At 38.1% G+C, this 26,859-nt stretch overlaps 2 protein-coding genes across 14 annotated transcripts in view; both read right to left on the reverse strand.

The window, feature by feature from the left end:
* Positions 1 to 26,447, reverse strand: part of LOC149218446 (NAC domain-containing protein 54-like) — a 288,196-nt gene extending 261,749 nt beyond the window's left edge. For 7 of the 13 annotated variants that reach the window (XR_016249172.1, XR_016249173.1, XR_016249174.1 and 4 more), the window contains exons 1-2: positions 26,083 to 26,444; positions 24,196 to 24,473 (exon numbers count right to left, since the gene is read on the reverse strand). Coding sequence is in view for 7 of the 13 variants with exons in the window: in XM_089384042.1 (XP_089240168.1) it covers positions 24,196 to 24,473; positions 26,083 to 26,245 (441 nt within the window). In the remaining 6 variants the exon portion in view is untranslated. Of the gene's footprint in view, positions 1 to 24,195; positions 24,474 to 24,884; positions 25,002 to 26,082 lie in introns of all 13 variants that reach the window. The other 6 variants (XR_016249170.1, XR_016249171.1, XM_089384043.1 and 3 more) reach the window with 4 other exon arrangements.
* On the reverse strand, positions 10,096 to 12,481 carry LOC149218447 (uncharacterized). Its single transcript, XM_089384046.1, has 3 exons — positions 11,007 to 12,481; positions 10,765 to 10,909; positions 10,096 to 10,644 (listed from the first exon to the last, which is right to left on the reverse strand). Exons 1-3 carry the CDS (start codon positions 11,122 to 11,124, stop codon positions 10,383 to 10,385), a joined length of 525 nt encoding a protein of 174 aa, XP_089240172.1. The 5' UTR covers positions 11,125 to 12,481; the 3' UTR covers positions 10,096 to 10,382.
* Positions 26,448 to 26,859: the final 412 nt, after the last annotated feature.

Here is a 26,859-nt window from a genome sequence, read left to right on the forward strand (position 1 = left end):
ACAATCTGCGTCCCGGGAGGTTTTTAGTCTCACCGATCCATGGATCGGCAGAGTTTTCCTTCAAACCCAACCCCAAAGCCGGGATGCATTTCGTCATTAGGACTTTAGGAGAATCCTAGCGTGTTTCTCTGCTAGATTATAGTTGTGTCGCAGATCTGGGTGGTCTATGAGGGTCTATGTTAAAGTGGATTCATCCCTTTGAGATGTAAATTGTAAAAATTGTAAAAAAATCATGATGAAATGTGTCTTGAGGGTTGAAAATGTTGTAAATCCCCTCATGAGTCCTAAGTCCTAGGTGCTAGGTGATGATTCCAACGGCTGGGTTTGATGATCCGTCTTAAAATAAATTTAAATTTTTTTTTTTTTAATGAATAAAAATAATAAATTCATATATAAAAAATAAAAAATAAAAAAATAAAAAAATTAAAAATTTGAAAATAAAAAATAATAAAAAATAAAAAGTATAAAGCAAAAACCCTAAGCAATAAAATAATAATATTTTTTGTGGATCACCCAAAACTAGCCGTTGGGATCATTTCCTTTATGTAGGGTCTTAGGGTCTTTTTTAGTTTATCTGATCTGTGAGTCTGTACTGAAAGCTCTCTTGTAAACTGATTTCTGATTAATAAAAAGACTTTGGGGTTCAAACTGGCTGGTGTTACTCTCTGGAACTGCTGTGAGGTGTTTAAATTTCTGCATATTTCAGTTTTCAACAGTTAAAGTAGCTGATTTTTTCAGAGCATTTTGAGTACAGGTAGCTTGCTCACGTGCTAGGGTCTGAATGCTGTAGGGTTTCTGGAAAATGGCAGGTATCTCCATTTTCTCTTGAAATCTAGCAGCATCTCTTGCCCTTTTTTGCTAATGCTTGCTTGAGGTGTGCAGGAAACTTTTAGGTGAAGGTTATTTGTGGGCGTTTGGGGAAGTTCAGGGCTGAACCAGCCGACTCCCACAGGCTGTTCTGTGCAGAGCCTAGCTGATTGTGCCCTGGGTCAATTATTTCAAGTTTATTTCATGTTTTACATTGAGAAATTTTTCTGATTTACAGTGAAGTTCACAGTGAATTTTCTTCTGATATTTCAAGAACATTACTGTCATTATGGTTAAATCTGGCTGCCTAGAGCTGTGAAAATTTTGATTTTAGTCAATTTTTGAAAGATTTACTGTGAAATTTTGCATACATCTGTTAGATATTTGGGTTTGCCATTGCAGGTGCAGTTTTTTTTTGGGTTTTCGAATCTAACTGAGGAGGTTGCAAAAATATTATAGAGCCTGCAGCAGAGGGAAACAAGCGTGATTGCTGGAAGCTCCAGCCTGCAAAAGAAGTGAAGTCCACAGTTCGATTTTTCTTATTGACGTGCCAACTTAACTATCGATCTACGCATTGTGCCAGAATCCTCAAGAACACACAGGCAAGTCTCGAAATTGATTCATACTGCTATCCAGCCGCCGACAGTTACAGTAAGAGGGTCGAATCTCAAGTCGAATTTACTCTGCATTCTCCGGGTAAGTTCTCCACACATCTGCGTTGAATCTTCAAGTAAATTTCTAGTGCCGCTGTATGTGCATCAGTCGTTTTGTTTTACGCCCTGAGTCTTACTGCCTTTGGTAAGCATCGTGATTATTGTGCTGCGTCATTTTTGTCTTGTGGCTTAATCTGCGAATTTCCTCTTGAGACGTTTTTCCATTTAAGTTCCAGTGCCCAGGTCGGAATTCATTCCGTCATCGTGATTTTCGTTTACTGGTTCACGCCTGAGCCATCACGCGAAACCCTCGATTCCTTTGCTGCTTACGATTTCTGTCTGGCTGCCACTCATTATCCTTTTCTCTTGCACGTTGAGACTGTTTCTGCGTCCTTGGTTTTTCTCTGGCCTGCAGCCGTTTTCATAAATTTCTTTATGCGTGGTCTCGATAGCATACAGTCAAGGTTTACGCTCCATCTACTCCCGTGTTTTAGCATTGTGACTACGTCGTTTGGTTTTCTGTTTTGCCTGCGGCCGTGTCACATTCAAGCTGTCGTTCCAGCGCTGTAGCCCGCGGTCGTGGTTTGGTTTTGTCAAAAGTTTGGTTTGATTTATCCTTCAATGCGGTGAGTCCTGTAGCGTAGGTTAGCTTAGGCTGTAGCTTCGTTTTCGATTTTTTTTGTTTGATTATTAAACGAGTTTCGCTTGAGCCCTCTTTTGATTCATAAGAAAGGGTTAGTCGTAGTTTAGCATAGCTTTTATTTAGGGTTTTGGTTTATTTAATGAGTTTTGAATAGTTGCGTTCCGTAGTTTATTTTTAGGTGTTAATTCTTTTTTTTTTATAGTTTCATTACATATAAATTCAAAAAAAAAATCAAATAAAAAATCAAATAAAAAGAAAATGCGTTTTGTATTTTAGTTTTTGTTTAGTTAATTTTATTTCATGTGTTAGTTTTTTAATGTTAGTTAGATCTTAGATTTTTTTAGATTTAGCTTTAATTAAATTTCAATTTTAATTTTTTTGGATTTTTGAATAAAAAATAATAATAAAAAAATGAAAAAATACATTCTTTTTTTTTAGTTTTATTTTGGTTAAAATTTAGTTTTAGATATTTTTCTTTTTGGATTTTTTTTTTTTTTTTTTTTTTAAAAAAAATTTAAAAAAAATTTCGAAAAAAAATAAAAAATTTCGTGGAAAGTTTATTTTTGTCAGATTCAGTTGTTTTCCTGTTATATCTTTCATGCTGAATTTTAAAGCCGAGACGTGAAATTGATATCTGGTTAATGGTTTATGATTCTCGTGATTAAAAGCATTCATCTTTTCAAACTTTCGGTTGCTGGATATCATTTTGAGCATTGTGATTTAGTTAATGATAGATGATTACTGTTCATGTCCATGTTTCTTTATCATTTAAAAAGTAATCATTTAAATATTGACTCCACAAGGCACTGGTCTGCTCAATTCGTCAAGTCATTTTAGTGCTTTTCGTCTCCTGGCCCAACTGTCTGGCAGTTGGCCTTCATCTTTCCTCAGGGTCTACCCCCCTTAGCCGTGGGAGACAGGCTTAAACGAAGAGACCGGGGATCAGAGTGACAGCCCCCGGTCTGAGCGTTGTCGTGCCAGTTTGCGCGACAACAAAAGGCACACTTAAAATTTTATTAACACGTGAGGTTTCTTTTGGACGTGGTCCACCTTACTATTGTTGACCTCCCTCACCTATTCTATAAAAAGGGAGGAAAGAGTCTTTTGTGTTAGATTTTCAAGTTACTTCAAAAGTATTTACACCATGTTTGGGGACACTCCATGAGATTTAGGGTGCATAGTGTATGGTCAAAGATGGGATGTAGTATAAGAAATGGTCCATGACGGATAATTGACACGGCTTGCTCAATGAATTCTTGAACTTAGTTGATTACAGACTTAGTGTTCTTCCCTTGGCCATTAGACATCTCTTCATAGTTTAGAGGATGCCCTTCATTGGGACCTCATTGAGCAACCACTTTGTTTAGGGGATGTGGAGATTTGTGCATCCTAGAGGAGGGCTTCAAGCCCTAGTTGACATGTGGCAACTTGGTTTCCTATTTGGAGGATTGGAGATGGCCTCAAGATGCGTAACGTTCTTGCAAGGGGTAGCTGAGCCACTGGAGGGCACTTCCAAAGATGTTGCTGACAACAAGTACAAAATCAATTGTGTAACAGAGTGCAATCATGATCAATTAAAGGGAAGGCCACATATGAACCCATAAATGAAGTAGGAAAAGTAGGATAGTGTTCTTATTAATGAACAACCAATAATACATCATTCTTCAAGTTTGATTTCACCACATTATCAAGTGGCCTAAATGTGCCACACTTAACCTTCAAACCCTACTTAGGGAAGCATTAAAAAATAAAGTGAAAGACCTAACCTAGAAAGTGCAACACCAAATATCCTTCACTAAACACAATGATTATAGCAAATAATGTGAGGGTTTCACCTCAACCTTAACATTTACTTATGGGAAACAACCTACCCTTGGATTATACCTCACATTGAAATGCCCCTTAACTTCTTCCTCCCAAAGATATTCATTTAAGGTTGGAAGGGATCTCCCACACTTCCAACCATGCCTCTAAAAAATTAATCTTTTAAACCAAGATTTTGGTCCCTTTTAGCATTTAAAAAGGGAAAATGATATTTTAATCCATAAATGTTGTCATTCCACTAAGGGTGTATCCCCTAGGCCTTATTCATGGATGAATAATGCATTTTGTTAGCTTTCATGTTACTCTAAAAGTGTTTACACCATGTTTGGGGGTGTTTAATGAGTTTTGAGGTACATGGTGTATATTTATCCCCCAGATGGTTCAAGATGTATTGCAAATGAGAGATGGTTCGTGGTGGATTTGCATAATGGAGACAACTAGCTTAGTAGTTTCTTGGCATCAACTATGTGCTTGCTTGGTATTATACCCTAAAGCATTGGAGTTCTCTTGATAGCTTGGGAGACACCCTTTATGATGGCCACGTGGGAAGGTTCAGTTTCTTTGAGAATGCCCTATTTAGTTGGAGAAGTGTTGTACATCTTAGAGGGCATCAAATAGCATGAGATAGCTTGGATTCCTATATGGAAGCTTAGAGTTACCTCCGAGATGCCTTAGGTTGCAACAAAGTTCATGCAAGGGGAGTGGACCAAGAAGAGTGAATGGTTTAGAAGGGCCAACGGAATTCATGTGGGCTTGGGGCAGAGGAGCATGGGCACACCTTGTGTAGCTACGTCATCTCAAAGCCCTCATTGTGTATGAGATCACCTTGGAGCTTTACATTTGTACCCTTAGAGTGAATCACTTCACTTGTGTGGACATACATGTGATTATTGTAGGTTGCTTGAAAGGGATTTGGCCCACATTGTATTGTTGGACTCCCTTACCTCTCATATATATAGGAAAAGGAGAGAGTCCTTCACTCACTCATGCCACACCCATCATTCCTCCTCACTCTTATGTGGAGAGATGATTTGGATGAGCGCACTAGTCATCCTCTCTCTCTTATATCTTCATTTATACTCTCTCTCTCTCTCTCTCTCTCTTTCTCTCTCTTATAGAGTCGCTTGGGATTCTTGATCTTCTTGGATCATCTTGAATTCTAGGGTTAGGGTTTTAACCCTTCGGAGATTTCGAGATTAGGGTTTTGAGATGAAACCACAACTTATGTTTCGTGAAGAAGAGGAGACAGCGTCTTGCTTTGAAGAAGTAGCTCATAGGTGATTCATGTTGGATCTCCTTGGTTGAGCTACGGTTTTTTATTGTTATCACTAGTTAGGGTTTTGGAAATCTAGTGGATTGTACTAGCCATTTGATAAGACTATGCACAACAGCTTGATCTTATGCATATCACTGAAGTTCTCAATTGTTCAATACTTCTATAAATTGCAAAATTGATTTTCAAACATCTACATTCTTCATGGGTTGTAATTTCCAATAAAATATGCCTTCCAGGTGATTTAACAATGTAATGGAAGAAAATAAGGGTTGTTTTACCAATGTATTTATTATTGTAAATAGGAGTTTTCATATTTGGGTTATGCATGATAAGATTGCCCTAGGTAAATAGGAGTTTTCAGATCTAGGTTAAGTATGATAAGATTGCCCTAGAGTAAATAGGAGTTTTCATATCTAGGTTATGCATGATAAGATTGCGCTAGAGGATTGAAATTTATCAAAACACTGGTATCTTTTCTCTTGGATTGCCTAGATGTTTGGCATTGTTGAGGATTGAAATATTATCCACTTTTGTCGTTGTTTTTTCATAGCATATCTAAGGATGAAAATTCACAAGGTTAAGATCCAAGAAACCTCTTCTTAAGAGGTGAAATATCTGTTTTGCATTATTTTCCATATTTTCATAATTTTTTGCATGTTATCAAAGCATTTCACAAATTTCTACACCTTTCAAACTCTATCGCAGCTCTATTAGAGCCCACGAACCCTAATGTTCCGCTTCATGAGCGAAGATGATTCTTTCACCGTCTTTTATAGGCTTATAGGTCTAATTTTGACTTGGGTCCACATTCACCATTACACATGTCAACTTGCCACTTGATATTTTTTTAATTTCTCTGAGTAGGCATTTGATCATTGTTTATAGGCTTGGACCATGTTAACCATGCCACATGGCGCTTTCTCATGGAAAGAGATCTCCTTTGAATACATACAACATGCCGTGAACAAAGTATCCTTGCCCCAAATGTTTCAAGGCTTAAACAAGGATTCCTAAGACAGGAGGAAATCAAGTCTAGGGACTCTATTATATTAACTACTCATGACACCACCAGTAGAATGTAGCATTCAAAATTAAGACAAGGGGGTTTAATTAGAGCAATTTCCAGATTTTAGCATATGAAATTTCTAAGCCAATTTATAATGTTTAACAAGTCAATATTAGTCAAAGAGGGAACCCCAATCACTACAAAAGAAAAAAAAACTATGGTTGTTGCAAAACTTGCACAAAAGATGATATATTTCAGCAATTAACAAAATGTATTTATAGCAGCAAATGAAAGTGGTATCATTAGAGCAATTTCCAGATTTTAGCATATGAAATTTCTAAGACAATTTATAATGTTTAACAAGTCAATATTAGTCAAAGAGGGAACCCCAATCACTACAAAAGAAAACAAAATTATCATTCTTGCAAAACTTGCACCAAAGATGATATATTTCAGCAATAAAAAAAAGTAATCATAACAGCAAATAAAACAATCCTTGAACAATTGCCAATGAAAACTAGGGTTGACTCCTGAGAATAAGAATTAAACTGGGGTTTAACTAGCACACTAATCTGAAAATTAAGTGGCATATAACAGCCATAAAATGCAAGAAGTCCAGCCCTAACAAGGCTAATCAGAAATGCATAATATGATGATAATATCATTTTTTTTAACCATACAAATGCTCAATAACTCTACATGTCTAGCTATTCTATTGTTGAAAATGAATATCTAGCTGTTATAAATCCTAAGTTAATCCTAAAATAGAAAATAAAAGATAAAATGTTGGATTTTCTGATTGACAATTGGGAGAAAGACCAGTCCCTACTCATTTTTGAAGCATATGGGGTCAACTAAAGACTCCCTTGGGAGAAAGTAAGAAGATCTAGGGTGATATCTAGGGCTGACCACCACTCATAAAATTAAAATCATTTATCAAACCCTAGCCATGAACATCCATAGAAATTTTGCAAAATCATCCACTAAAACTATCTCCATAAGACATCACTGCAGTCATCCTTCCATAACCTTTTAGAATAAAGGAAAAGTATTAAAATCATTTAGCAAACCCTAGCTATGAAGTTTGAACAACCATAGAAATTTTGCAGATCATCCACTTAGTACTATCTCCAGAAGACATCACTCTGGTCATCCCTCCATAGCCTTTTAGAATAAGAGAAAAGTAGACATCTAGTGATATGACTCCACAAGTAGCTATGTCTTACAAGTGAGAAATGCTCCTCTTACTTATATGAGAGATCTAGCACTTCCTCGTCCACTAAAATCCCTAAAGACATAAAATAGTGTATTTATCTCTTACAAGCCCTAGATAATCAGAAATAAGGCAACAATACTTGCAATATCCATGATACAAGAGTGGATACGTCTCAAGACCCCGAACAACACCTCATAAAAGAAAAAATAATGCTCAAAATATCAATTTGTCCTCCTCATATGTGTGCTCTAAGGCCATACTTGTCACACAAATGCATGCTTTTATGCAGGTTTTACAGACTGTCATACAGGACAGCAAGTTATTTTAACTCATAAATCCTTAACCAAACCTCCAAACCAAGAAACAATCACACTTTGGTTAGGGTAATTTCAGTAGACCAAAATCCATAGGTTATATGCTATATCTTTGAAATATTTTGGTTACTAATACCTACTATTGAAATCTGCTCTGCTTTTAGCATTATTTTTTATGCAGGACAGCAGACAATTCAAGAACACCTCCATCCCATTGACTTCATACAAGGCACTGGACATAAACAAGAGTTTCGGGGAAATATTTAGGGACTCTTCCCTTGGTTGTTTAGGAGGTGTTGGGCCTAAATAGTAGGGGTTCGAGCCAAGGTGACAGTGGGTCCGTGCCTTGCATGTGCCCATCTTAGTGAGGCTGCCAGGGCCTTAGCAGCGCTGCTAAAAAGCAGCAGGTTGTTTGATAGGATCCCTTCCAATTATCAACTTAAAAAAAGTATGTCAAGCATTTTAAAGAGAAAACTTATCAACGCAAATCCAAAGAAACATCCTATATGAACCCAAACCTAGCTCAAACTCCTAGTCAATCATCCAGTCAAACATCCTCTTCGTCTAAAACAATAGTGTACCCTCCCAAGTTTTCAGAGTCCACAAAATCAGATGTAGATCTCTTTGGATGGGAAAATAATGCTAAAGTTCCTATCCCTTTGATGAAGTTGTCAAGATCCCTACCATTAGAAGTCAAATAAGGCAGGACTTAGGTTTTGAAGAGCCAAGAGTCAAGGAAGTGATTCGGAGTAACACTATTTGTATGAATCAGAGTGGGGATCCCCCTATGTTTCGCACATCCGCCATGTTAAACCTAGCAACAATCCCTTAAACGAGCCATTCCTAGTGTCATTAACCATAACTAACTGGATCCTTCACAATTGCATGATGGATTCAAGGGCTACAATAAATGTCATGAGCTTACAAGTGGCTAAGAAGATGGGACTTAGAACTTTACGACCTTACAAGAATATCTATGCTTTTGACTCTCGTGAGATCCCATCCATCGAGTTGATTAAGGATTTGCAAGTTCACCTCGCATCCTAATGTATTCTTGAGTATGGACATAGTCGTGTTGGATGTGCCTCTGGCTTTGGGAATGTTGTTATCATGAAAGTGGATGGTAGATGTAGGTGGTGCAATTCAAATGGATCTATCTTAAATCACGCTACCTACCCCTGAGGGTGAGTCCGTTAGGTTATACAAGGAATCCTATACAATGAACAGTGTAGAGCAACCTAGAAACCCTAACGATCAATTTAAGATCATAGAAGAAAGTATGGGATCTTACATGGTCATGGCCGCTGAAATTCTTCAACCAAAAGAAGTGAAGGGGTTATGGGGAGTGAGTTTTGATGGTGCATCCTCAAAATATGGGAATGGAACTGAAATTGTGTTCACATTTCCTGACAAAGAAGTCATCCATTTCTTGGATAGGTTGGAGTTTGATGCAACTAATAATGTGGAGGAGTATGAAGCTTTACTCAGAATTATCCACTACTAGGGATATGTGCATATCATCCTTAAAGGTTACGGGTGATTCAAAACTAGTGGTGTGTCAAATCAAAGGCTTACATGTCTATAAGAACAAAAGGCTTAGAAAGTATAAAAACAAGCAGTCATGGGGGTCACAGATGTCTTTGATGCCTTTGGGATAGAAGCGGTACCAAGGTCTATGAATGTTATTGCCAATTCATTAGTTGTGTCTACATCAATTATGCAACCATGCCCATAATTAGATATAAGTGGTAGAATTGAGATACTTTACAACCCCTTAGATATAAGTGGTAGAATTGAGATACTTTACAACCCCTCAATTCCAGACAATGTTGAGAACTAGCAAGTTTTTAACGATGACGATCAAATTGTCAGATTTCTCAAGGGCACTGATGAATTCGAGGGAGATGAGCCTTATTTGAGGGAAGAACATTTTGTAGAACTTTTACCCTCTAATAAAATTCCCTCAGGTTTAATACCTTTAGAAGCATCTTTCAACCGAGATGATGCTTTCAAAGGATGAACTAACTCGATCAGCCTAGAAGAATATGAAGAGATCAACATAGGGACTAAGGTTGACTGGTAGTCACATCACTCCAATGTTGCATTAATCGTCATCGAGATATTATCGGCACTCGAAAAAAATCGGAAAAATCGTAATTATCAGTAAATAATCAGAAATAATCGGGAAAAAATCGTTTGGTACAAAAATATTCATTTTTTTCATTTTTTAATATCTAAACCATCTACAGCATAAAATAAATACATTGACACATAAATATGATAAAAGAACTAATATATAAGATGTTTAATATCATTTCTAGTGCTAAAATCACACATAACATTGAATCATGTCCTGAATAGTAAGTCCTGACTCCTGAGTCCCAACTCAGCCTCAAAATATCAACAAAAAATATAATAATGTATCTCATCATGTCATAATGTCATAATGTCATATACAATAAAATGAAGAAAATAACTAAAGTCTAATCCTATTGATTTCCTCTGCCCCTCTTGCGAAAAATGCCACAACATTCCCTTCCCTCTAGATGTGGATGTTGGTGCTGGTGGAGTTGGTAGTGGAGTCTGATGTGCTCTAGAAGCTGAAAAACTAGAAGTATGAGCTATAGGAGGTAAATCACTCCTCTACTGGTGGCAGGGGTAGCCCGGGTAGGTGGTGTCACCTCCTCCTCCTGTTCCTCCTCCCCCCCCCTCCACTACATCCTGCACTAACCAATCATCAGCAGACTCCATGAGAGGCCTCTCGCCCTCAACCCTCCATGCAGCAGTGGTGTCAATCCCATCCAATGAGATAGCCTCCACATTAGGCGTCCTCTCAAGTTGCCTCACCCACAATTGAAGATTGTAGTAGACGTAGACCATGTCATTAAGTCGCTGGGACTCCAACCTGTACAAAGATCATGAAATAATAATTAATAATTAAAAATTATATATATAATATATATCGTTTAATGAATTCAAAAATTTATTTGGAAATTTGCAATATTTTAAATGTTAAAGTGTTAACCTGTTCCGCTTCTTGTTGTGTATTTTTTCAAATACACTCCAGTTGCGCTCACAACCTGAGGAGCTACATGTTTGGCTGAGGATGCGAATGGCAAGCTTTTGCAAAAGGCATACCCTGCCACCATACATTCTCCACCATGCATCTACTACAAAATTACAAATAAAATTTTAAATAAACATAAGAAAAAAATGGAATTTGAAGAGACAATGAAATTTGAAACAAAGTTACAAACTAAAAAATACCTGGCATTTTAATCGTCCTATCAATGACAGCCATCTCAAAGCCAAATGTGCCACCTGCCATACTATATGTCTCAATTTCTTTAGAGATCTCTATACGTTCTGCTGGAGATCGCACCATCTTCTAGACACAGGATAAGAATCCATCCATGATCTCAGCATCAAATACAAACCCACATGCATAAGAAAATGCGGGGTTCAGGAAAAGCCCAGCAGCGTGAATGGAACGATGGAGTGTGTTGTTCCATCGCTCATCAATCACTCCCCATAGGAGGAGTTGTCTCTGAAACCCATCACCTCCCTTATCATCATAGTAGGCCCGAATGGCTTATGTGGCCCTGTCCATGACCTCATACAAATAGCCCATTGTGGGCTTCTCACCATCAACCAACAAAAGAACCTTTACCAAAGGTTCAGTAACGGCGCACACCTCCTGCACTCCCGCCTAGAAGTCTTCCTAGTATGAAACTAGTCTGCATACGGCCTCTCCCTCTGGTTTGCGGCTCATTGGCAAAGCACGCCACTCCTCTGAAAGAAACATTCTCTTCACATCCCACATAGAATTCAAGAGGGATTGAAGAGATATGAAATTGGTGGCAAACCATGTATTGGCCGGGCACACCAACTCTTTGTTGTTGGTGAATCTTCTCATCAAGCTAAGCACAGATGTATGGTTATATATAAATTTTGTAATGCATTTGGATGAATCAACAATATCTTTGATAAAGGGAATTTTCCCTATGTCCTCCAACATCAAATCAATACAGTGTGCAGCACAAAGTGTCCAAAATAAACTAGGATGCCTGTCCATAAGCATCCTGCCAGCAACAACATAATTTTCAGCATTGTCCGTTATGGTTTGGACAACATTTTCTGCACCCACCTCCAAAATAAACACATCTAGCAAATCACATAAAGTTCTTGCATATTTGATTTGTGCAAATGCATCAACAAATTTTATAAACATAGTCCCCTTGGGATAACTAACCAAGAAGTTTATAAGGGTTCTCCCCTTTTGGTCAGTCCAACCATCTGACATAATAGTGCATCCTGTTTATGCCCATGATGCCCTAAAATCCTCCAATCTTTGGGTGCAGTCAAGCTTTTCATTTTGAAGAATCCAGCCTCTGAAATCATGATAAGAAGGGATTTTATACCCTGGGCCAACACTTGCAATAGCATCAATAGCAGGTTGGAAAAATGGATTATTCCTTACAATGCTGAAAGGAATATCACTCCAGAGGAGAAATTTTGCCAGCAACTTGTCACTTTGTTCTTTCTCAGTTCTTTTTAGCATTGAACTAATAGATGGCTGTGAACCAGGTGTGGTTCGAGGAACAAAAAATGATGTGGCAGCTACCGAATTGGTTGATGCTGCAGTAAAACCAGTGCCACTTGCTTCAGCTGACTTTTTTAGTTGCCTCTTCATTTCTTCTTTGGCCTCTCTATTCTAGTCTAAAGCTTCCAATGATTTCATAGCTCTTTGGATCAGGATTTGTATTTGTGCAAGTCATCCAGGATTGTGTTGATTGTACAGGTAGTCATGGAATGATTTTTGTTGATCTATAGTGGTGTGGTTTAGTCTTCATTGCAAGTCAAGTTTAGTCTATCATTCAGAGCTTTAGTTCGCCAAATTCCCAGAAAGGATCCAATTTCCTTGGCATGTTTTTTTTTGAACTTTGAAGTTGAAAACTTGAATGGTGTTTCGTGAAGTTGTGAACCTATGGGAAAATAAGGATTACAATTTAGTATTTACAAGTTACAAACTTACAATTTAGTATTTTAATTTTTACATTGTACAAAAACTAAATAAAATTACATACATTTTAACTTTTAAGAACCCATTCCAAACCCAACCAAAAAAACTAAAAAAAACAATACATCAAAAACCCCATTCCAAACCCAACAAAAAAACTAAAAAAAAATTACATTGGGCAAATATCATAAACCCCATTCCAAACCCAAGTTATCCAACCAAAAAAAATGAAAAAAAAACATAAACAAAGTTTCAAACAATGAAAACAAAAAAAAATTGGTGCCCATACCATTTCTATGGAGATAATCGGTCTCCTCCTCTTGATTTTCTCCTCCACGCACTTGAAATAGCTCCAATCCTCTCCAAGCAAAATCTCCAAGCCCTCTCCAACACTCCACTGCCCTCTGCACGCCTAACTGTGCAAATGAAATGAAAAAATCAACTTTTGCCTTATAAAACCGAGCTGCCCCGACCCTCGGCGATAAATTGGGAAAAAATCGCGATTTTTTCGAAAAAAAAATCGCATATAAAAAAAATATGCGAGTATTACTCGCGATAATATCGGCTTCGAGAAAAAATCGCAATAAAGCAATAATATCACGATATTATCGCAATGTTAACAACACTGCATCACTCATGAAGAAAAGAGTAAGATTAAGAAATTAGTGATGGATTTTAAGGATGTGTTTGCTTGGTCATATGATGAAATGAAAGCATATAAAGATGATGTCATATAACACACGGTCCCTTTAGTCAAGGGTGTCAAGCCTGTCAGGCAAAAGGTTAGGCAGATCAATACAAAGCTCATTGTTAAACAAGAACTTGAGAAGATGTTGAGTGTGAGAACCATTGCTCCATCTAGACATACCACTCGGCTTTCAAACCTCATGGTAGTGAAAAAGAAGTTAGGACAAATCCACTTGTGTGTGGATTTCGAAAAACTAAATGTAGCCTTCATCAAAGACAACTACCCATTGCCCAACATGGAGATGTTGTAGTAATGGAAGTGAGTACTGATTCTAAAGAAACAAACAAACAAAGAGGGAAAAACCCTATTAAGGCACAACTCTCTTCAACCCCACAGACCCATCGAAGTTCCTCCTTGGCCCACAAAAGACATGAAAACATTTCAATCCAAGGATAGAGTAATGACAGACAATCAGGTGGAGATGATGGTGAAGAACCACCCACTTGTGTCATCTTGGAAATGTCCCATTTTGTTATTTCTTCCGAAAGGAAGAGTTCAAGTAAAAGAGGCTCATAGCAAGAAGAAGGATTTGCAGATATGGATGTGGACAGTGCCACCATCTCAAACTGGGTAGCATCACAATTAGTTGAGAGTCAGAAGTTAGTCAAGGAGTTGGTTGTTGAAGAGCCAATCATTTTTGAAGAATTGTCATTAACCATGCATAACACCCCTTATGATAAGATTGGTAGAAAATTATAGTTTGAAAAGGTGCATGTCAAAATCAAGAAAATTACTAAACTGTGGAAGTCAAAAGTTGGCGTCTCAGGAGTCGGACCTATTGAACTCGTGAAATTACACATGACTACAAGGGATGCACTTGCTCAATCTGCTTTCTTTTTTTTTAACAGGAAAGACACAATGACTAAGCAAGAGTCGAGACATCTTGTATTGACCACGGACGAAGTGAAAACTCCTTAGGGCCGCCTACTCCTTGAGCCTAATCAATACAGGCTACAACATGCCTCAAGAGACCTGAACCTAGGTGGATGGGGTGGCAAGCCACAATCCCAACCACTTAAGCTAAGAACCATTGGCAAAATTAGGTGGAAAGGGAAGACAAATCTGACATATTGTGGGTTTCAAACTCTTCATCTAAATAATATCAAGGTGCCTTCGTCGTTTCCATATTAAAGTTGGTTTCTCTTCTTTTTTTTTCAACTGAAGAAACCATGCCTAGAGCTAGCTTGGAGTTGTAGCTCTCAGGCATACATGGTCTTGCCCAGGATTGGACCACGAGACCTATGGGGAACAAACCTCCCCACCTAACCATTGGACCACATCCACGGGACTTCTACCTTCACTGAGGAAGAGGTTGAAAATATGAGGTCAAAAGGAAAGATAAGTGAGTTGGATAGGCTCTTATTCCTAAACCTCTATTTATGCCCCCTTTAGTTATTCAAACACCAGAAGCTACAGCAGCAATCACCCCCAATACAACCCAAAAAGTTAAGAAAACAAAAAAATTATTAAATGGTGGCAGATCCAATGTCACAATAAATATTAATAATCGACTAAGAATAAGTGAGGAAGCAATGGAAATTTATTTATACTTACAAAATTTGTTGCTTCATTTTTTCAATACTTGAATAAATATTTGGAGTGATTAACAATTCGTTGAAAATTATTTAATGACTTTTATTAGTAAAACCAATACTCTTAGTGATTTCCAAAAGAACCAACAAGGCCTTCCATTAGCGAAGAGAATCAAGCAGATCAAAGCAGCAAGGATTAAAATGCTAGAAGATATTATTTTTGAATGTTCAAGTATCGACGACAATAGGAGAAAAAATTCCTCAAGACTATAAAAGTTGTCGATGAATTACAAGGGCCCAAAATGTTTAGAGATTCTATGAATCAGAACATGTTGCAAGAAGAGTTCAATATTATTAAAGCATCATGGGAGTCAAGTCTTTTGGGACATGCCCTTTCATAATTAATTATACTTGTTAATCATTATTTTTCATTATTATTTATATAATAAATCATTATTTATATAATCATTATTTTTCATTATAAATGAGAAGAGGACTGCCACTCCTATAAAAACACAAATGGAACCTGAACAAGGCCTTAGAAGGTTGACTCTTTTCCTTGACAGGAGAAGACATCATCACTAGGGTAAATAGTCAAGATTTTTAGTTGCAAGTATGCAAATGGGTATGGGTGCAAAAATGCCAATTTTGAAATCAAGGTGTGTCAAGTTACCTTATGATATGAGTTGTAAAACCAAACTTATACCATCAAACATCCACACTTTGCAAAGCTCAAGAGAAGGGTACACAATTATGGGAAGTACAAATCTTGGGAGAGTTTGTAAGCATACAGTGTATATTTTAGCACTAGACACTCTAGCTGGATCTCTATAACATATTTCAAGGCAATAGAAAACAAAAATCCAACATTTGTACAACTAGACATGAAATATATCGACTAGCCCTCTATATAAGCTAGTTGGAAATGATATATGTAGGTTAGACGATTAGAATTTAGGATAACTTCATAGGCAAATTCATGTAATAGATTACAGGGCATAGAAATGCAAATTATGTTGATTTTTGATAGCTTGGGAGGTACTCCAAGCCCTAGGGTTTGGGGATTGGAAGTTAGAGCGCCACAAAAGCACTTTGTGGGCTTGAAACCCAAGCTTGGGGTTTTGCACCCATCGATGTTTGGGCCAAAACCATGAAACGTTTTGGACATGTGATGGATGGAGATGATAGAGGATGACGAGACGAATCCAACGCATCGAGAATCATCGAAATCCAAGTTGTCTAAAGAGAGATATTAATTTTTGAAGTTGTTAGTGGGTTTGTGGGTGACAAGTCATGTAGGCTTGTGTTTTTGGATAGTTGTACAAGCCCACCTTGCATATTCGTTGGAGCCACTTGATGCATATAAATATAGGTCAAGTGTGAGGCATAATTCAAATAATAAGTGTATCGACATCAAAGAAAAGCTCTGATTTGGACAGCGAGTTAGGGTAGCAAGGATGCAAGGACAAGAGCACAAGTTTTGGAAGGTTATCTTTGAAATTTGGTGTGAGTTACCTTGTGGAGGAATTCGCAGACTTGAGGAGGCTTGGGAGACCTGTTTGGTGTGCCTTGTCACTAGTTTTGGTGTGTTGTTCTTGCAGACTTGGAGCCGTTGTCACAGAGGTGAGTATTGGAACTGTCTGGTGCATGTTTTGGTGTTATGTTTGGGTCGCAGGGGTAGTTGAAGCTACAACAGCGTGTGGAGAGTTGTTTAGAGGAAGGAGAGGGCTAAGAAGGCTCCTCCAACCCAACCGCAATCATCTTAGGAGGTCGCAGCTCAAACAGGGCCTTCTCCCTTGGTTTTGAGGCCAGTTTGTCTTGCTATTAGGGACAACCACCTGTAGGGTGCCTTGTGTGGATCTTACAAGGGCCAAAACAATGGTCAAGGAGCATAGAATAAACAACAAGTAAGAGCAACCCAATGGGAGAAGGATACACAGAGTTTTGAGCAAGGGTTGAGGGTTGTTAAGGGTGCCCTAACCAGACTTGAAGTGCACAGATCCCAAGGCAAGGTGGCAACAACAGGCAATTGCAGATGTCATCTTCTGAGATGGTTGGATGCTAGTTGGACGGGTGTCCTAGAAGAGGACAATTTGAAGAAGTTTGTTGGCAGCCAAGTGGAAGGGCTTCATAGGTGTTGGATACCCTAACCAAGAGCAGATGCTACAACAAGTATTGGTCACTCATGGTCTGTTGGAGGGCAGTGTGAGAGTGGACCAAGTGTGGACAATGGATTAGGCATTTATGGTTTGCTGGAGGGCGGCGTGATGGTGGCCAAGTTGGAGCCTGGTGTGCACCATCTTCATGGACTTGGGGCAGTTGCTAGACTGGTAGGTGTTGAGCTCAAGGGTCTGATCAACTAGGAGCAGTTTCTGTAGCCCTAGACTTGTCATGTGGAGAAGGACAGTTATAGTGGAAGATGGGAATCCTCCTAGCCCGTGTTCATAGCGGGAGATGGACATCTTGCAGTGATAGGTGGTAGCCCTCTGTGCCCTAAATTAGTCTTCATTGGAGCAACGCAAAAAGACTACAGTGGGATGAAGTCCCTGAGTAGATGAGTAGCAGTGGGCAGTTGTGAGTTCACAAACAGAGTTGTAAACAACTCACCAAGAGTCTCAATGTGTTGTGCCCTTCATGGACTGAGGCACAACTAGTGAGCAGATTGGATAGGAGAGGTTCAATGGCTAGATGGACTTGGATCGTTGACAAAGGCATTGCTGCAGATCTAGAGCCGAAGGGCCGAGCAGGTTCAAAGGTACGACCAAGGAAGCTGTGAGGAGCTATACAATCATAGTATCTTGTTGAGGGTAGATTGGTTGTCGATGGACTGACACCAAGCCCCAGTTTTGTATTCTTGTACTAGTGGATATTTGAGGGCCATTATCCTTGGTACGAGAGCCCTAGATTGTTGTATTATTCAGTTGGATTAATATAACGAAGTTGGGTTATTGTACAAAATTGTGTAAAAAGTTGTTTATATTTTGTGCACTAGTAGATTTATTGTTGTTTATATTTTGTTGTACAAAGTAGTTTCGTTGTGATCTTTGGTTTGGTAGTGTCAGTGATTTAAGATTCCATCTAAAACACCAAGATTGTGGAAAATCAGCAAATTCGACCTAAATCAGATTTTTGGGCATGGAGGACACAAACCTTAAAAATGAGAATATTAGGTAATGTATTAGACACTACTAACCATAGTTTGAATCGTTTTGAGGGACATCCCTTCAGTTTGGTCAAGGGAACCTCCCCCACATAAAGAACATGAGAAGGCATCCCCCAGACTAAAGAAGACAACGAGTACATGTATCTCCAACAGGAAGATGCAAGGCACATCTCCTAGTGTTGAAGATGAATCCCCTAGCAACAAAATACCTATATGTTAAAGATTAACTTGTCTACTTTCAAAGGATTCAAACCGTTTGATTTAAAACCTAGATCGAAAAGTCTAAACGTACAACATGAAATCAGAAAACAAATTGAGAACTCAAACTTCATAAAGAAAAAAAGCTAACTAAAAGATTGAGGAGATACATCAAGAAGAGAAATTGAAGAGAATTAAAAGCTTTACACAAAAGAAGAAGCATGGTCATTAGAGGAATCATGCCAAAGCTAAAACCACCATGTCTATGCAAACAAGTTGCCCTGAATCAAGTCATCGGTATGAGAAAGTATAGATTGAAAGGCCAGCATTGCTAGATAAGAAAAACAAGAGAGTTCAAGTGGAATGAAACACCTAGAAAAGAGATAAAAGTGTTGTTAGACCAAACAATGCGCAGAGGAAATAAAAATAAACATACATACACTGCACATACAAAATCACAAAACCATAACACAAAGATTTTAACGTGGTTCACCCAACCAATCTGGGCTACATCCACCAGAACAGAGGCATCGGCAATCTTATTATTCAACAGGAGATTACAACAATTTTAATTCTTCACACATACTCTCAGCTCACCCTATTTTCTCTACACTCTCACAATCCTCTACGGGATTACATTTCTTATAGCTAGAGTATAAAACTGAATCATAAATTCCCTCACAACAAATATAGGATGCATTAACTCCTCCTCAAAAAATACTGGAGCTAATATAGCAACTAATCCTATTGTTGTCACATACATGAGATTTTTTCCAAAATTAATTAAAACAGAAAATCTCAACAATCTCCACCTTGACAACAATTACCCTGATACCCTGTTCCTTTATTATCTTTATCTTTTCTGCAAGCCAAGAGAAGCCAGACACCAACGTAGCTTCTCTAACAAAACTGGTTTCGTGAACATGTCTGCACAGTTTTCCTTCGTATGCACTTTTTCAAGAGAAACACCCCTTTCAGTGATAACCTGTCTTACAAAATGGTACTTGATAGGTATATGCTTAGATTTACTATGATAGGCCGGATTCTTAGCCAAATGAATTGCACTTTGACTATCACAAAATAACTTGATGTTGTTCTGTAACCTACCAAACTTACCATTGCTCTTGTCTTTGAAAATCTCCATGCCCAAAATTTGTCTTGTTGCTCCTAGATCTTTCATATCAAATGTCTTAGCCATCTGAGCCTTTAACCTATTGATCTTTGTTATGCTTTTGCTTGCTAAAAGCATATCGTCAACATATAACACTAAGATAATGAACATGCCATTACTTAATTTCTTAGAGTAAACACAATGATCAGATTCACTTCTTATATAATTTTGACTCAACATGAAAGAATCAAATTTCTTGTACCATTGTCGAGGCGATTGCTTCAGACCATAAAATGATTTCTTGAGCCTGCAGACAAATTTCTTGTTGCGATCTTGAACAAACCCTTCCGGTTGTTCCATGTAAATCTCCTCATCTAAATCTCCATGTAAAAATGCAGTTTTAACATCTAGTTGTTGTAATTCTAAATCAAGGCAACTAATGCTAATACAATTCGAATTGAAACAATTTTTACAATTGGTGAAAATATCTCATGAAAATCAATGCCTGCTTTCTGAGAAAAACCTTTCGTGACCAGCCTTGCTTTGTACTTGTCCTTTGAACCATCAACACCCCTTTTCAATTTGTACACCCATTTACATCCCACAGTTTTTCTGTCTTTAGGAAGTTCTACCAGATCCCATGTGTCATTCTTGTCTAATGCCATCATCTCGTCCTTCATAGCTTCTTTCCACTTTTCACTTTTAGAACCTTCTACAGCTTCCTGATAGCACAAAGGTTCATCATCGTTAGCGGTTAAAGCAACTGAAGTAACATAATCATCATACCTTCTAGGACGACGTTTAATTCTCGTGGACCTCCTTAAAGATGTTTCTGGTACTTCCACAATTTGTTGATTATTATCTGTAGGAACTTCTTCATGATCTACATCTGAAACATGTTCATGATCTACATCTGAAACTTGTTCATGATCTGCATCTGAAACCTGTTCATGACTTACATCTGAACCATGTTCATCTTGACTATCATCAGTATTTGAACTAGTTTCAAACTGAATGTGTTGAAGCTTAGATACATTATCCTGTTTCAATTTATCATCTACATCTGGATTTTCAAGTAAGGATTCATTAAATTTAACATCTCTGTTAATGATGATCTTGTGAGTAGTAGGATCCCACAATCTGTATCCCTTAGTCACATCACCATATCCAACAAAGATATATCTTTTTGATTTAGGATCTAATTTAGAACGTTGATGTTTTGGAACTAGAGCATATGCATCACAACCAAAAACTTTCAGTTTAGAATACTCACAAGGATGACCTTTCCATACCTCTTGAGGAATTTTGCATCCTATTGCAGTGGATGGTGATCGATTTATCAAATAGCAAGTTGTAGCAACCGCTTCTGTCCACAATTCCTTCTGCAAATTGGCGTTACTCAGCATACTTCTTGCTCCCTCTAAAAGAGTCATGTTCATGCGTTCAGCAACTCCATTTTGTTGAGGAGTATACACAGTGGTTTTATGTCTCTCGATCCCAGCTTCCTTGCAATTATTATCAAATTCCTTTAATAGTTCTTAGACATTTAATAGTTCTTCCAGTGATGTTTTCAACTAATGCTCTAAACTGTTTGAAAACTGTAAACACATCAGACTTCTTCTTTAACATGTAGACCCACACTTTTCTAGAGAAATCATCAATAAAAGATACAAAATATGACGAACCTCCATATGAGGTTGTAGGAGACGGACCCCAAACATCAGAATGGATATAATCAAGGATTCCCTTACTAGTATGTTTTCCAGTTTTAAACTTCTACTTGCTTTGTTTCCCAAACAGACAATGTTTGCAGAAATCTAACTTATCAGACTTTAAATTAGGAAGTAACTTACGATCAGATAAAATCTTTAAACCTCTTTCGCTCATATGGCCCAACCTTTGATGCCATAAACGAATAGAATTACTGTCGTTTTCAGACACTGTAGAAACATGATCTGACTCTGTTCTTCCTTCTAACTGAAAAATATTTCCAACCTTCTTTGCTTTCATTACTAGTAAAATTCCTTTATAAACTTTCATTACTCCACCTTGAATAAAGGTTTTATATCCATTAGTGTCTAGTACTCCTAATCAAATGAGGTTTTTCCTTAGTTCAGGTACATGTTTTACATCAGTTAAAATTGTATTTGTCCCATCAAACATTTTAAGCTGAATGGTTCCAATTACCACAATGTTACTGGTGACATCATTTCCCATGTAAACTACTCCATCATTGATTGGTTTATAAGTTTTAAACCATTCCCTATGAATACACATGTGATTTGATGCTCCAGAATCTAACAGCCAATGTCGATCATGACTAGACAAATCAAATGATAACACTTCATCACTCATACCTGTCTTGGATGCCGACCCTGTATTTGTCATGTTTGCTTCTTTCTTCTCTGTTGAAGAGTCTTCTTTGGATGCTTGCTGTCTCTTCCAACAGTGCTTCTTCAAATGTCCCGATTTGCCACAAAACCAGCACTTTACGTTACTCTTCTTCCCTTTCGATTTTGAACGCGAGTCGCTGTGCTTACCGGAGCGTCTTTTTCTAGAACGACCTCTAGCCATCATTGCTTTTGATGTAGAGGTTTCGGAATTTGACCTCTTCCTTGTCTCTTTAGACAACAAAGCTCCAACAACATCATCAAATTCAAGGTTTCTGATATACTTAAACTTATGGAAGTAACAAAATGATCCCATGACTCGGGCAACGAGCATAATAAAGTTATAGCTTTATCCTCTGATTCAAATTTTACTTCTATACTTTCTAATTGCACCAGGAGAGTATTAAAGACATTCAAATGATCAATAATAGTTGTACCTTCCTTCATGCGCAGACTATACAATTGTCGCTTCAGAAGAATCCTATTGGTTAAGGATTTTGTCATGTACAGCTTCTCAAGCTTTGTCCACAAACCAGCAGCAGTTTTCTCTGACACGATGTTAAACAAAACATCATCCGCCAAACACAGTCGAATACCGCTCAGAGCTCTTCCATCCAATTCATTCCATTCATCATCTGTCATGGTGTAAGGCTGTTTGGATTTTCCCAACAGCGCCTTCGCCACGCCTTGTTGCACAAGTAGATCATGCATCTTCACTTTCCAGATTTCGAAGTTATTTTTGCCATTGAACTTCTCGATCTCAAAACGAGCACTTTGAGTTTTTGCCATGTTGTAACAAACAGAATCTCCAATTCCAAATTTAAAAATGCATTTTCTTTATACTATAAAATGCCTCTGTCGTATCGTGTAATTACAATTTGAAAAGAAAAACAAAAACTTGCAGGTTTACCAAAAGGAAAAATTGCCTGGTGCTCCTCGACAGCGGAAAACCCGCGCCTAAAACAAAATAAACTCCCTGGCGCTCCTCGACAGCGGAAAACCCGCACCTAAAACAAAATAAACTGCCTGGCGCTCCTCGACGGCGGAAGACCCGCGCCTGAAACAAAATCCGTGCAAGGCAGGAAATTGGCGCGATTAACCCTTTCGTTTCCGCGCCAATAGCCCTTTCTGGCGCGCTGGCGCGACTGTTCCTGAAACTTCCGTGCCAATTGGCGCGACTGTTACTGAATAAACCGCGCCAGCCCATTCTTTAGCTCAAAATTGGCGTTGTTGTTCCAGCCAAAACAGCAACAACCAAAAAAGCTTCACTTTCCGCGTCTCTGTCACACGTACCAGCTCCACAACCAGAGACCTGTAGGTTATGGGCCCTCCACGCTTCCGCTGCGCCGCTCTGATACCAATTGTTAGACCAAACAATGCGCAGCGGAAATAAAAATAAACATACATACACAGCACATACAAAATCACAAAACCATAACACAAAGATTTTAACGTGGTTCACCCAACCAATCTGGGCTACATCCACCAGAACAGAGGCATCGGCAATCTTATTATTCAACAGGAGATTACAACAATTTTAATTCTTCACACATACTCTCAGCTCACCCTATTTTCTCTACACTCACAATCCTCTACGGGATTACATTTCTTATAGCTGGAGTATAAAACTGAATCATAAATTCCCTCACAACAAATATAGGATGCATTAACTCCTCAAAAAATACTGGAGCTAATATAGCAACTAATCCTATTGTTGTCACATACATGAGATTTTTTCCAAAATTAATTAAAACAGAAAATCTCAACAAGTGTTGTCCTACGAAAAAAAACACTGAAAACATGGAGATTAGGTGTCGCTTTGTTGATGCAAATTTGAAAAATAAAAAAATAAAGATGGCATTCCCATGAACTCCTTTTAATGTCGTTCCCATTCCTTCAAACATTGTTCCCTTAGCTTTGCTAATTCAACGCTTACATTTCTTGAAAACCCTAATACCTCCTATTTGCCCAATACTTATTTCAGATTGGATGGCAACTATATAAGAGCATTTCCATAAGTGCACCATATCTAATTGTCTATCACAATCCAATTACACCTATCATACTAGTCAACCATCTAATATTCTTAAAGCCAGTTCCATGGAACTCAAATGGACTTTTCTAGCTCATTCATTATATTTTAGCCTTGAAGTAAATATCTTCAAAACAAAAGAGGTGTATGTATCTATCTATGCATATGAATATGGATGGTGTTTTCAATAATGATGGTATCCAAACAAAAACATTTCACTTAAAAACAGCATCCCAAAGAATGAATAATTCATAAATAATACCTGCAAACAAGGTCCTGCCTCACATTCATTTTCCTCAAGACGATATTCATGCATTATCCAATCAGTTCGTTCACCTTGTGGAGCCCGGCCTCTATAGAAAACTAGAGTCTTTTTTATTCCTACTGTGTTTGCTCGAGAGTAAACTTTACGATCCCTTCCTGTGGCTTTCCAATACCCAGCTTCAGTAGCCCTATTAGTGCGTGAACCATTCGGATACTTCCTGTCACGAGGACTAAAGAAATACCACTCCATATCACCGCTGGGCAGGAAGGATTTCTCTGCAAAATTGCAAAAAATTCAAGCGTGAGACATTGTACTCATTGCTGAATTTTACTTATCATATAATCAGGTCCAAGAACATGTGGAACATCATGTTTCTTAACACCAAAATTTAATTTACAGGAAAGATTCGTATGCAAAACACACAAGCTCATTTCAATTATGAAACATTATGTATATTGAATTTAGTTCAAAGAAAAGAGGTGTCAACGGTCAACCTATGCAAAGCCAATTTTTTTAACACCAAAATTTACTTTACAGGAATAATCCGTGCAGAATTGCACAAGGTTCATTTCGATCATGAGTCATAATCCACTAATTACTGAATTGTAGTTAACATGAAAATCGTCTAGTTAACGTGAAAATCTTTGGGAAACTATGCAACAGTAAATCATCATGTGTCTTCTTACCAGAATTTTTACACTTCTGCAGACCCAACTGAGAAAATCCAGGTTATCCCATTAACTACTGTTACTGAAAAACTGAACATAACTGTTCCGGGAAACTTGATAAGCTGCATCAGTCCACTGTCATTAATAATTATTATCGATATACATATTCTAAGCTAAGAAGCTGTGAAAATAATACTTATTCAATGCTATGCCGTAATATTTCAACCCGCCAGTGGGAATAAACAAATATTTCTTTGAAGTAATACTACCTACATCTATTTTAATGTACCTAACTGTTAATACTGTGGAATGTTCTAGTTTAATTGCTTTAACACAACCTACGATAACCAAAAAGTTACTGTCTCTATATTTAGTAAATTCGAATTTACTATTGGAAGCACTAGGAATCAGTAAGCCCTTGCATTTACTATTTACCAAAATTGACTTTAAAAGTTCAGTTGTATTCTCTAATTGAAATTTTCATTAACATAACCAGGTTTGGCAATCTGCAAGCCATTGAATCCTTGAATGTCCCCTTCTTGGAACCTACTTAGCAGAGCCACCTGTTCCGATTTAAAGTCATCCTCTTGAATATGTTTCACCCTATTGGCATTCTATGTAAACAGTTAAAGAAAATGGGGCCGCCATTCGATGTAATCACATTGAAATTACTTCTAACATAACCACCCAAGGAATTTGATAGACTAATTCTGTGAGCTACTACCCAAAGATAGATAGGTTAGAAGACTTGCGAATAACGGATGCCTGCCACAATCCAATACAGTACTTCAGTAACTTCGACTCTGTTCAAACGATCTGCTGTTATATCCTATGTTACTATAACCTGCAGTTACATTCTCTGTTCCTAAAACGTAGGGTTACCAGGGTTTAAGTTAGTGAGTGAAATTCATTAACAGGTAGGTTACTACTGAAACCTACTTTAACATGACCTGCGAACACGAACCAGAAACGCAACCCATGGACCATCATTTTACAAAAGACCGCAGTTACCACCATCATCTCAGCTCGCAATTCCACTTAAAAGTCTACCATATGCTAACCCCCAATTAATGGGTCAAAATGTAAGTCTAAAATTTCATTGCAGCCGCCATGAGAACTAATGCCTAAGAGAGATTACTTCAAAAGCATAATCAAATTACTACTACTTAGCGAGATCCCATAAATCTGTCGATCAGGAATATAAAATTGAAGTTACCAGGCAAATCCCAGGGCTCGTTTCTGTAAAGGTCGACCTCGCTAATAACCTCGATCTCTGCTTCTTTAAGGCCATGATTGAGTTTGCCCTTGAGATAGCAGGAGATAAGTTCTTCGTCAGTGGGATGGAACCTGAAACCTGGGGGTAACGCTAATGTTCCCATGGGCAAAGAAGGGGGGTCGATTCCCCTCTACCACCTCTTAAGCCTAAGAGGCGAAACTAAATTCCACTCACCCGTCTCCCTTCTCCCTTTTTTTTCGTTCTTGATAATTTATATCTGCCGTCTTTCTGTGCTGGTGGCTGAAAATGTCTGCGCCCACCTATTATTTGTATGTCTCTCCGCCAAGCCCAACCGACATACTGTGTAGGCCGTCCATATTTGCAGAATAAAAACCCAAAGAAAATTGGGCCAGATATTTTGCGCACACGTGTCGCTCTTCAGTGATTACTGGGAACAGTAACAGGGTTCGTATTTTGGTTGGATAGATCGATCACTGTCGTCGCTCTCCCGTCAAATAACGGACACCTAATGCGTCCATATTTGGAGAATAAAGTCCAATGAAAGTTGGCCACATATTTTGTGCACACGTGTCGCCCTTCACTGGTTACCGGTAACAGTTTGGGCTCGTCGCGCAACTCGCTCTGCCATCGAACCCAAGCTTCCGTAAGTAGACCCTTTTTCACCTTTCACAATATCGTGAGATACGGAAATGGAGTTGTTTAACCCGCAAAGGAATTGATTGGATGGTTAAAAGTGGTCGGAATTTGGTAAAAAAA

This window comes from Pinus tabuliformis, chromosome Q (genome assembly GCF_031772625.1).
Source record: "Pinus tabuliformis cultivar Carrire ecotype Pingquan chromosome Q, CPIR1, whole genome shotgun sequence".
Lineage (NCBI taxonomy): Eukaryota > Viridiplantae > Streptophyta > Pinopsida > Pinales > Pinaceae > Pinus > Pinus tabuliformis.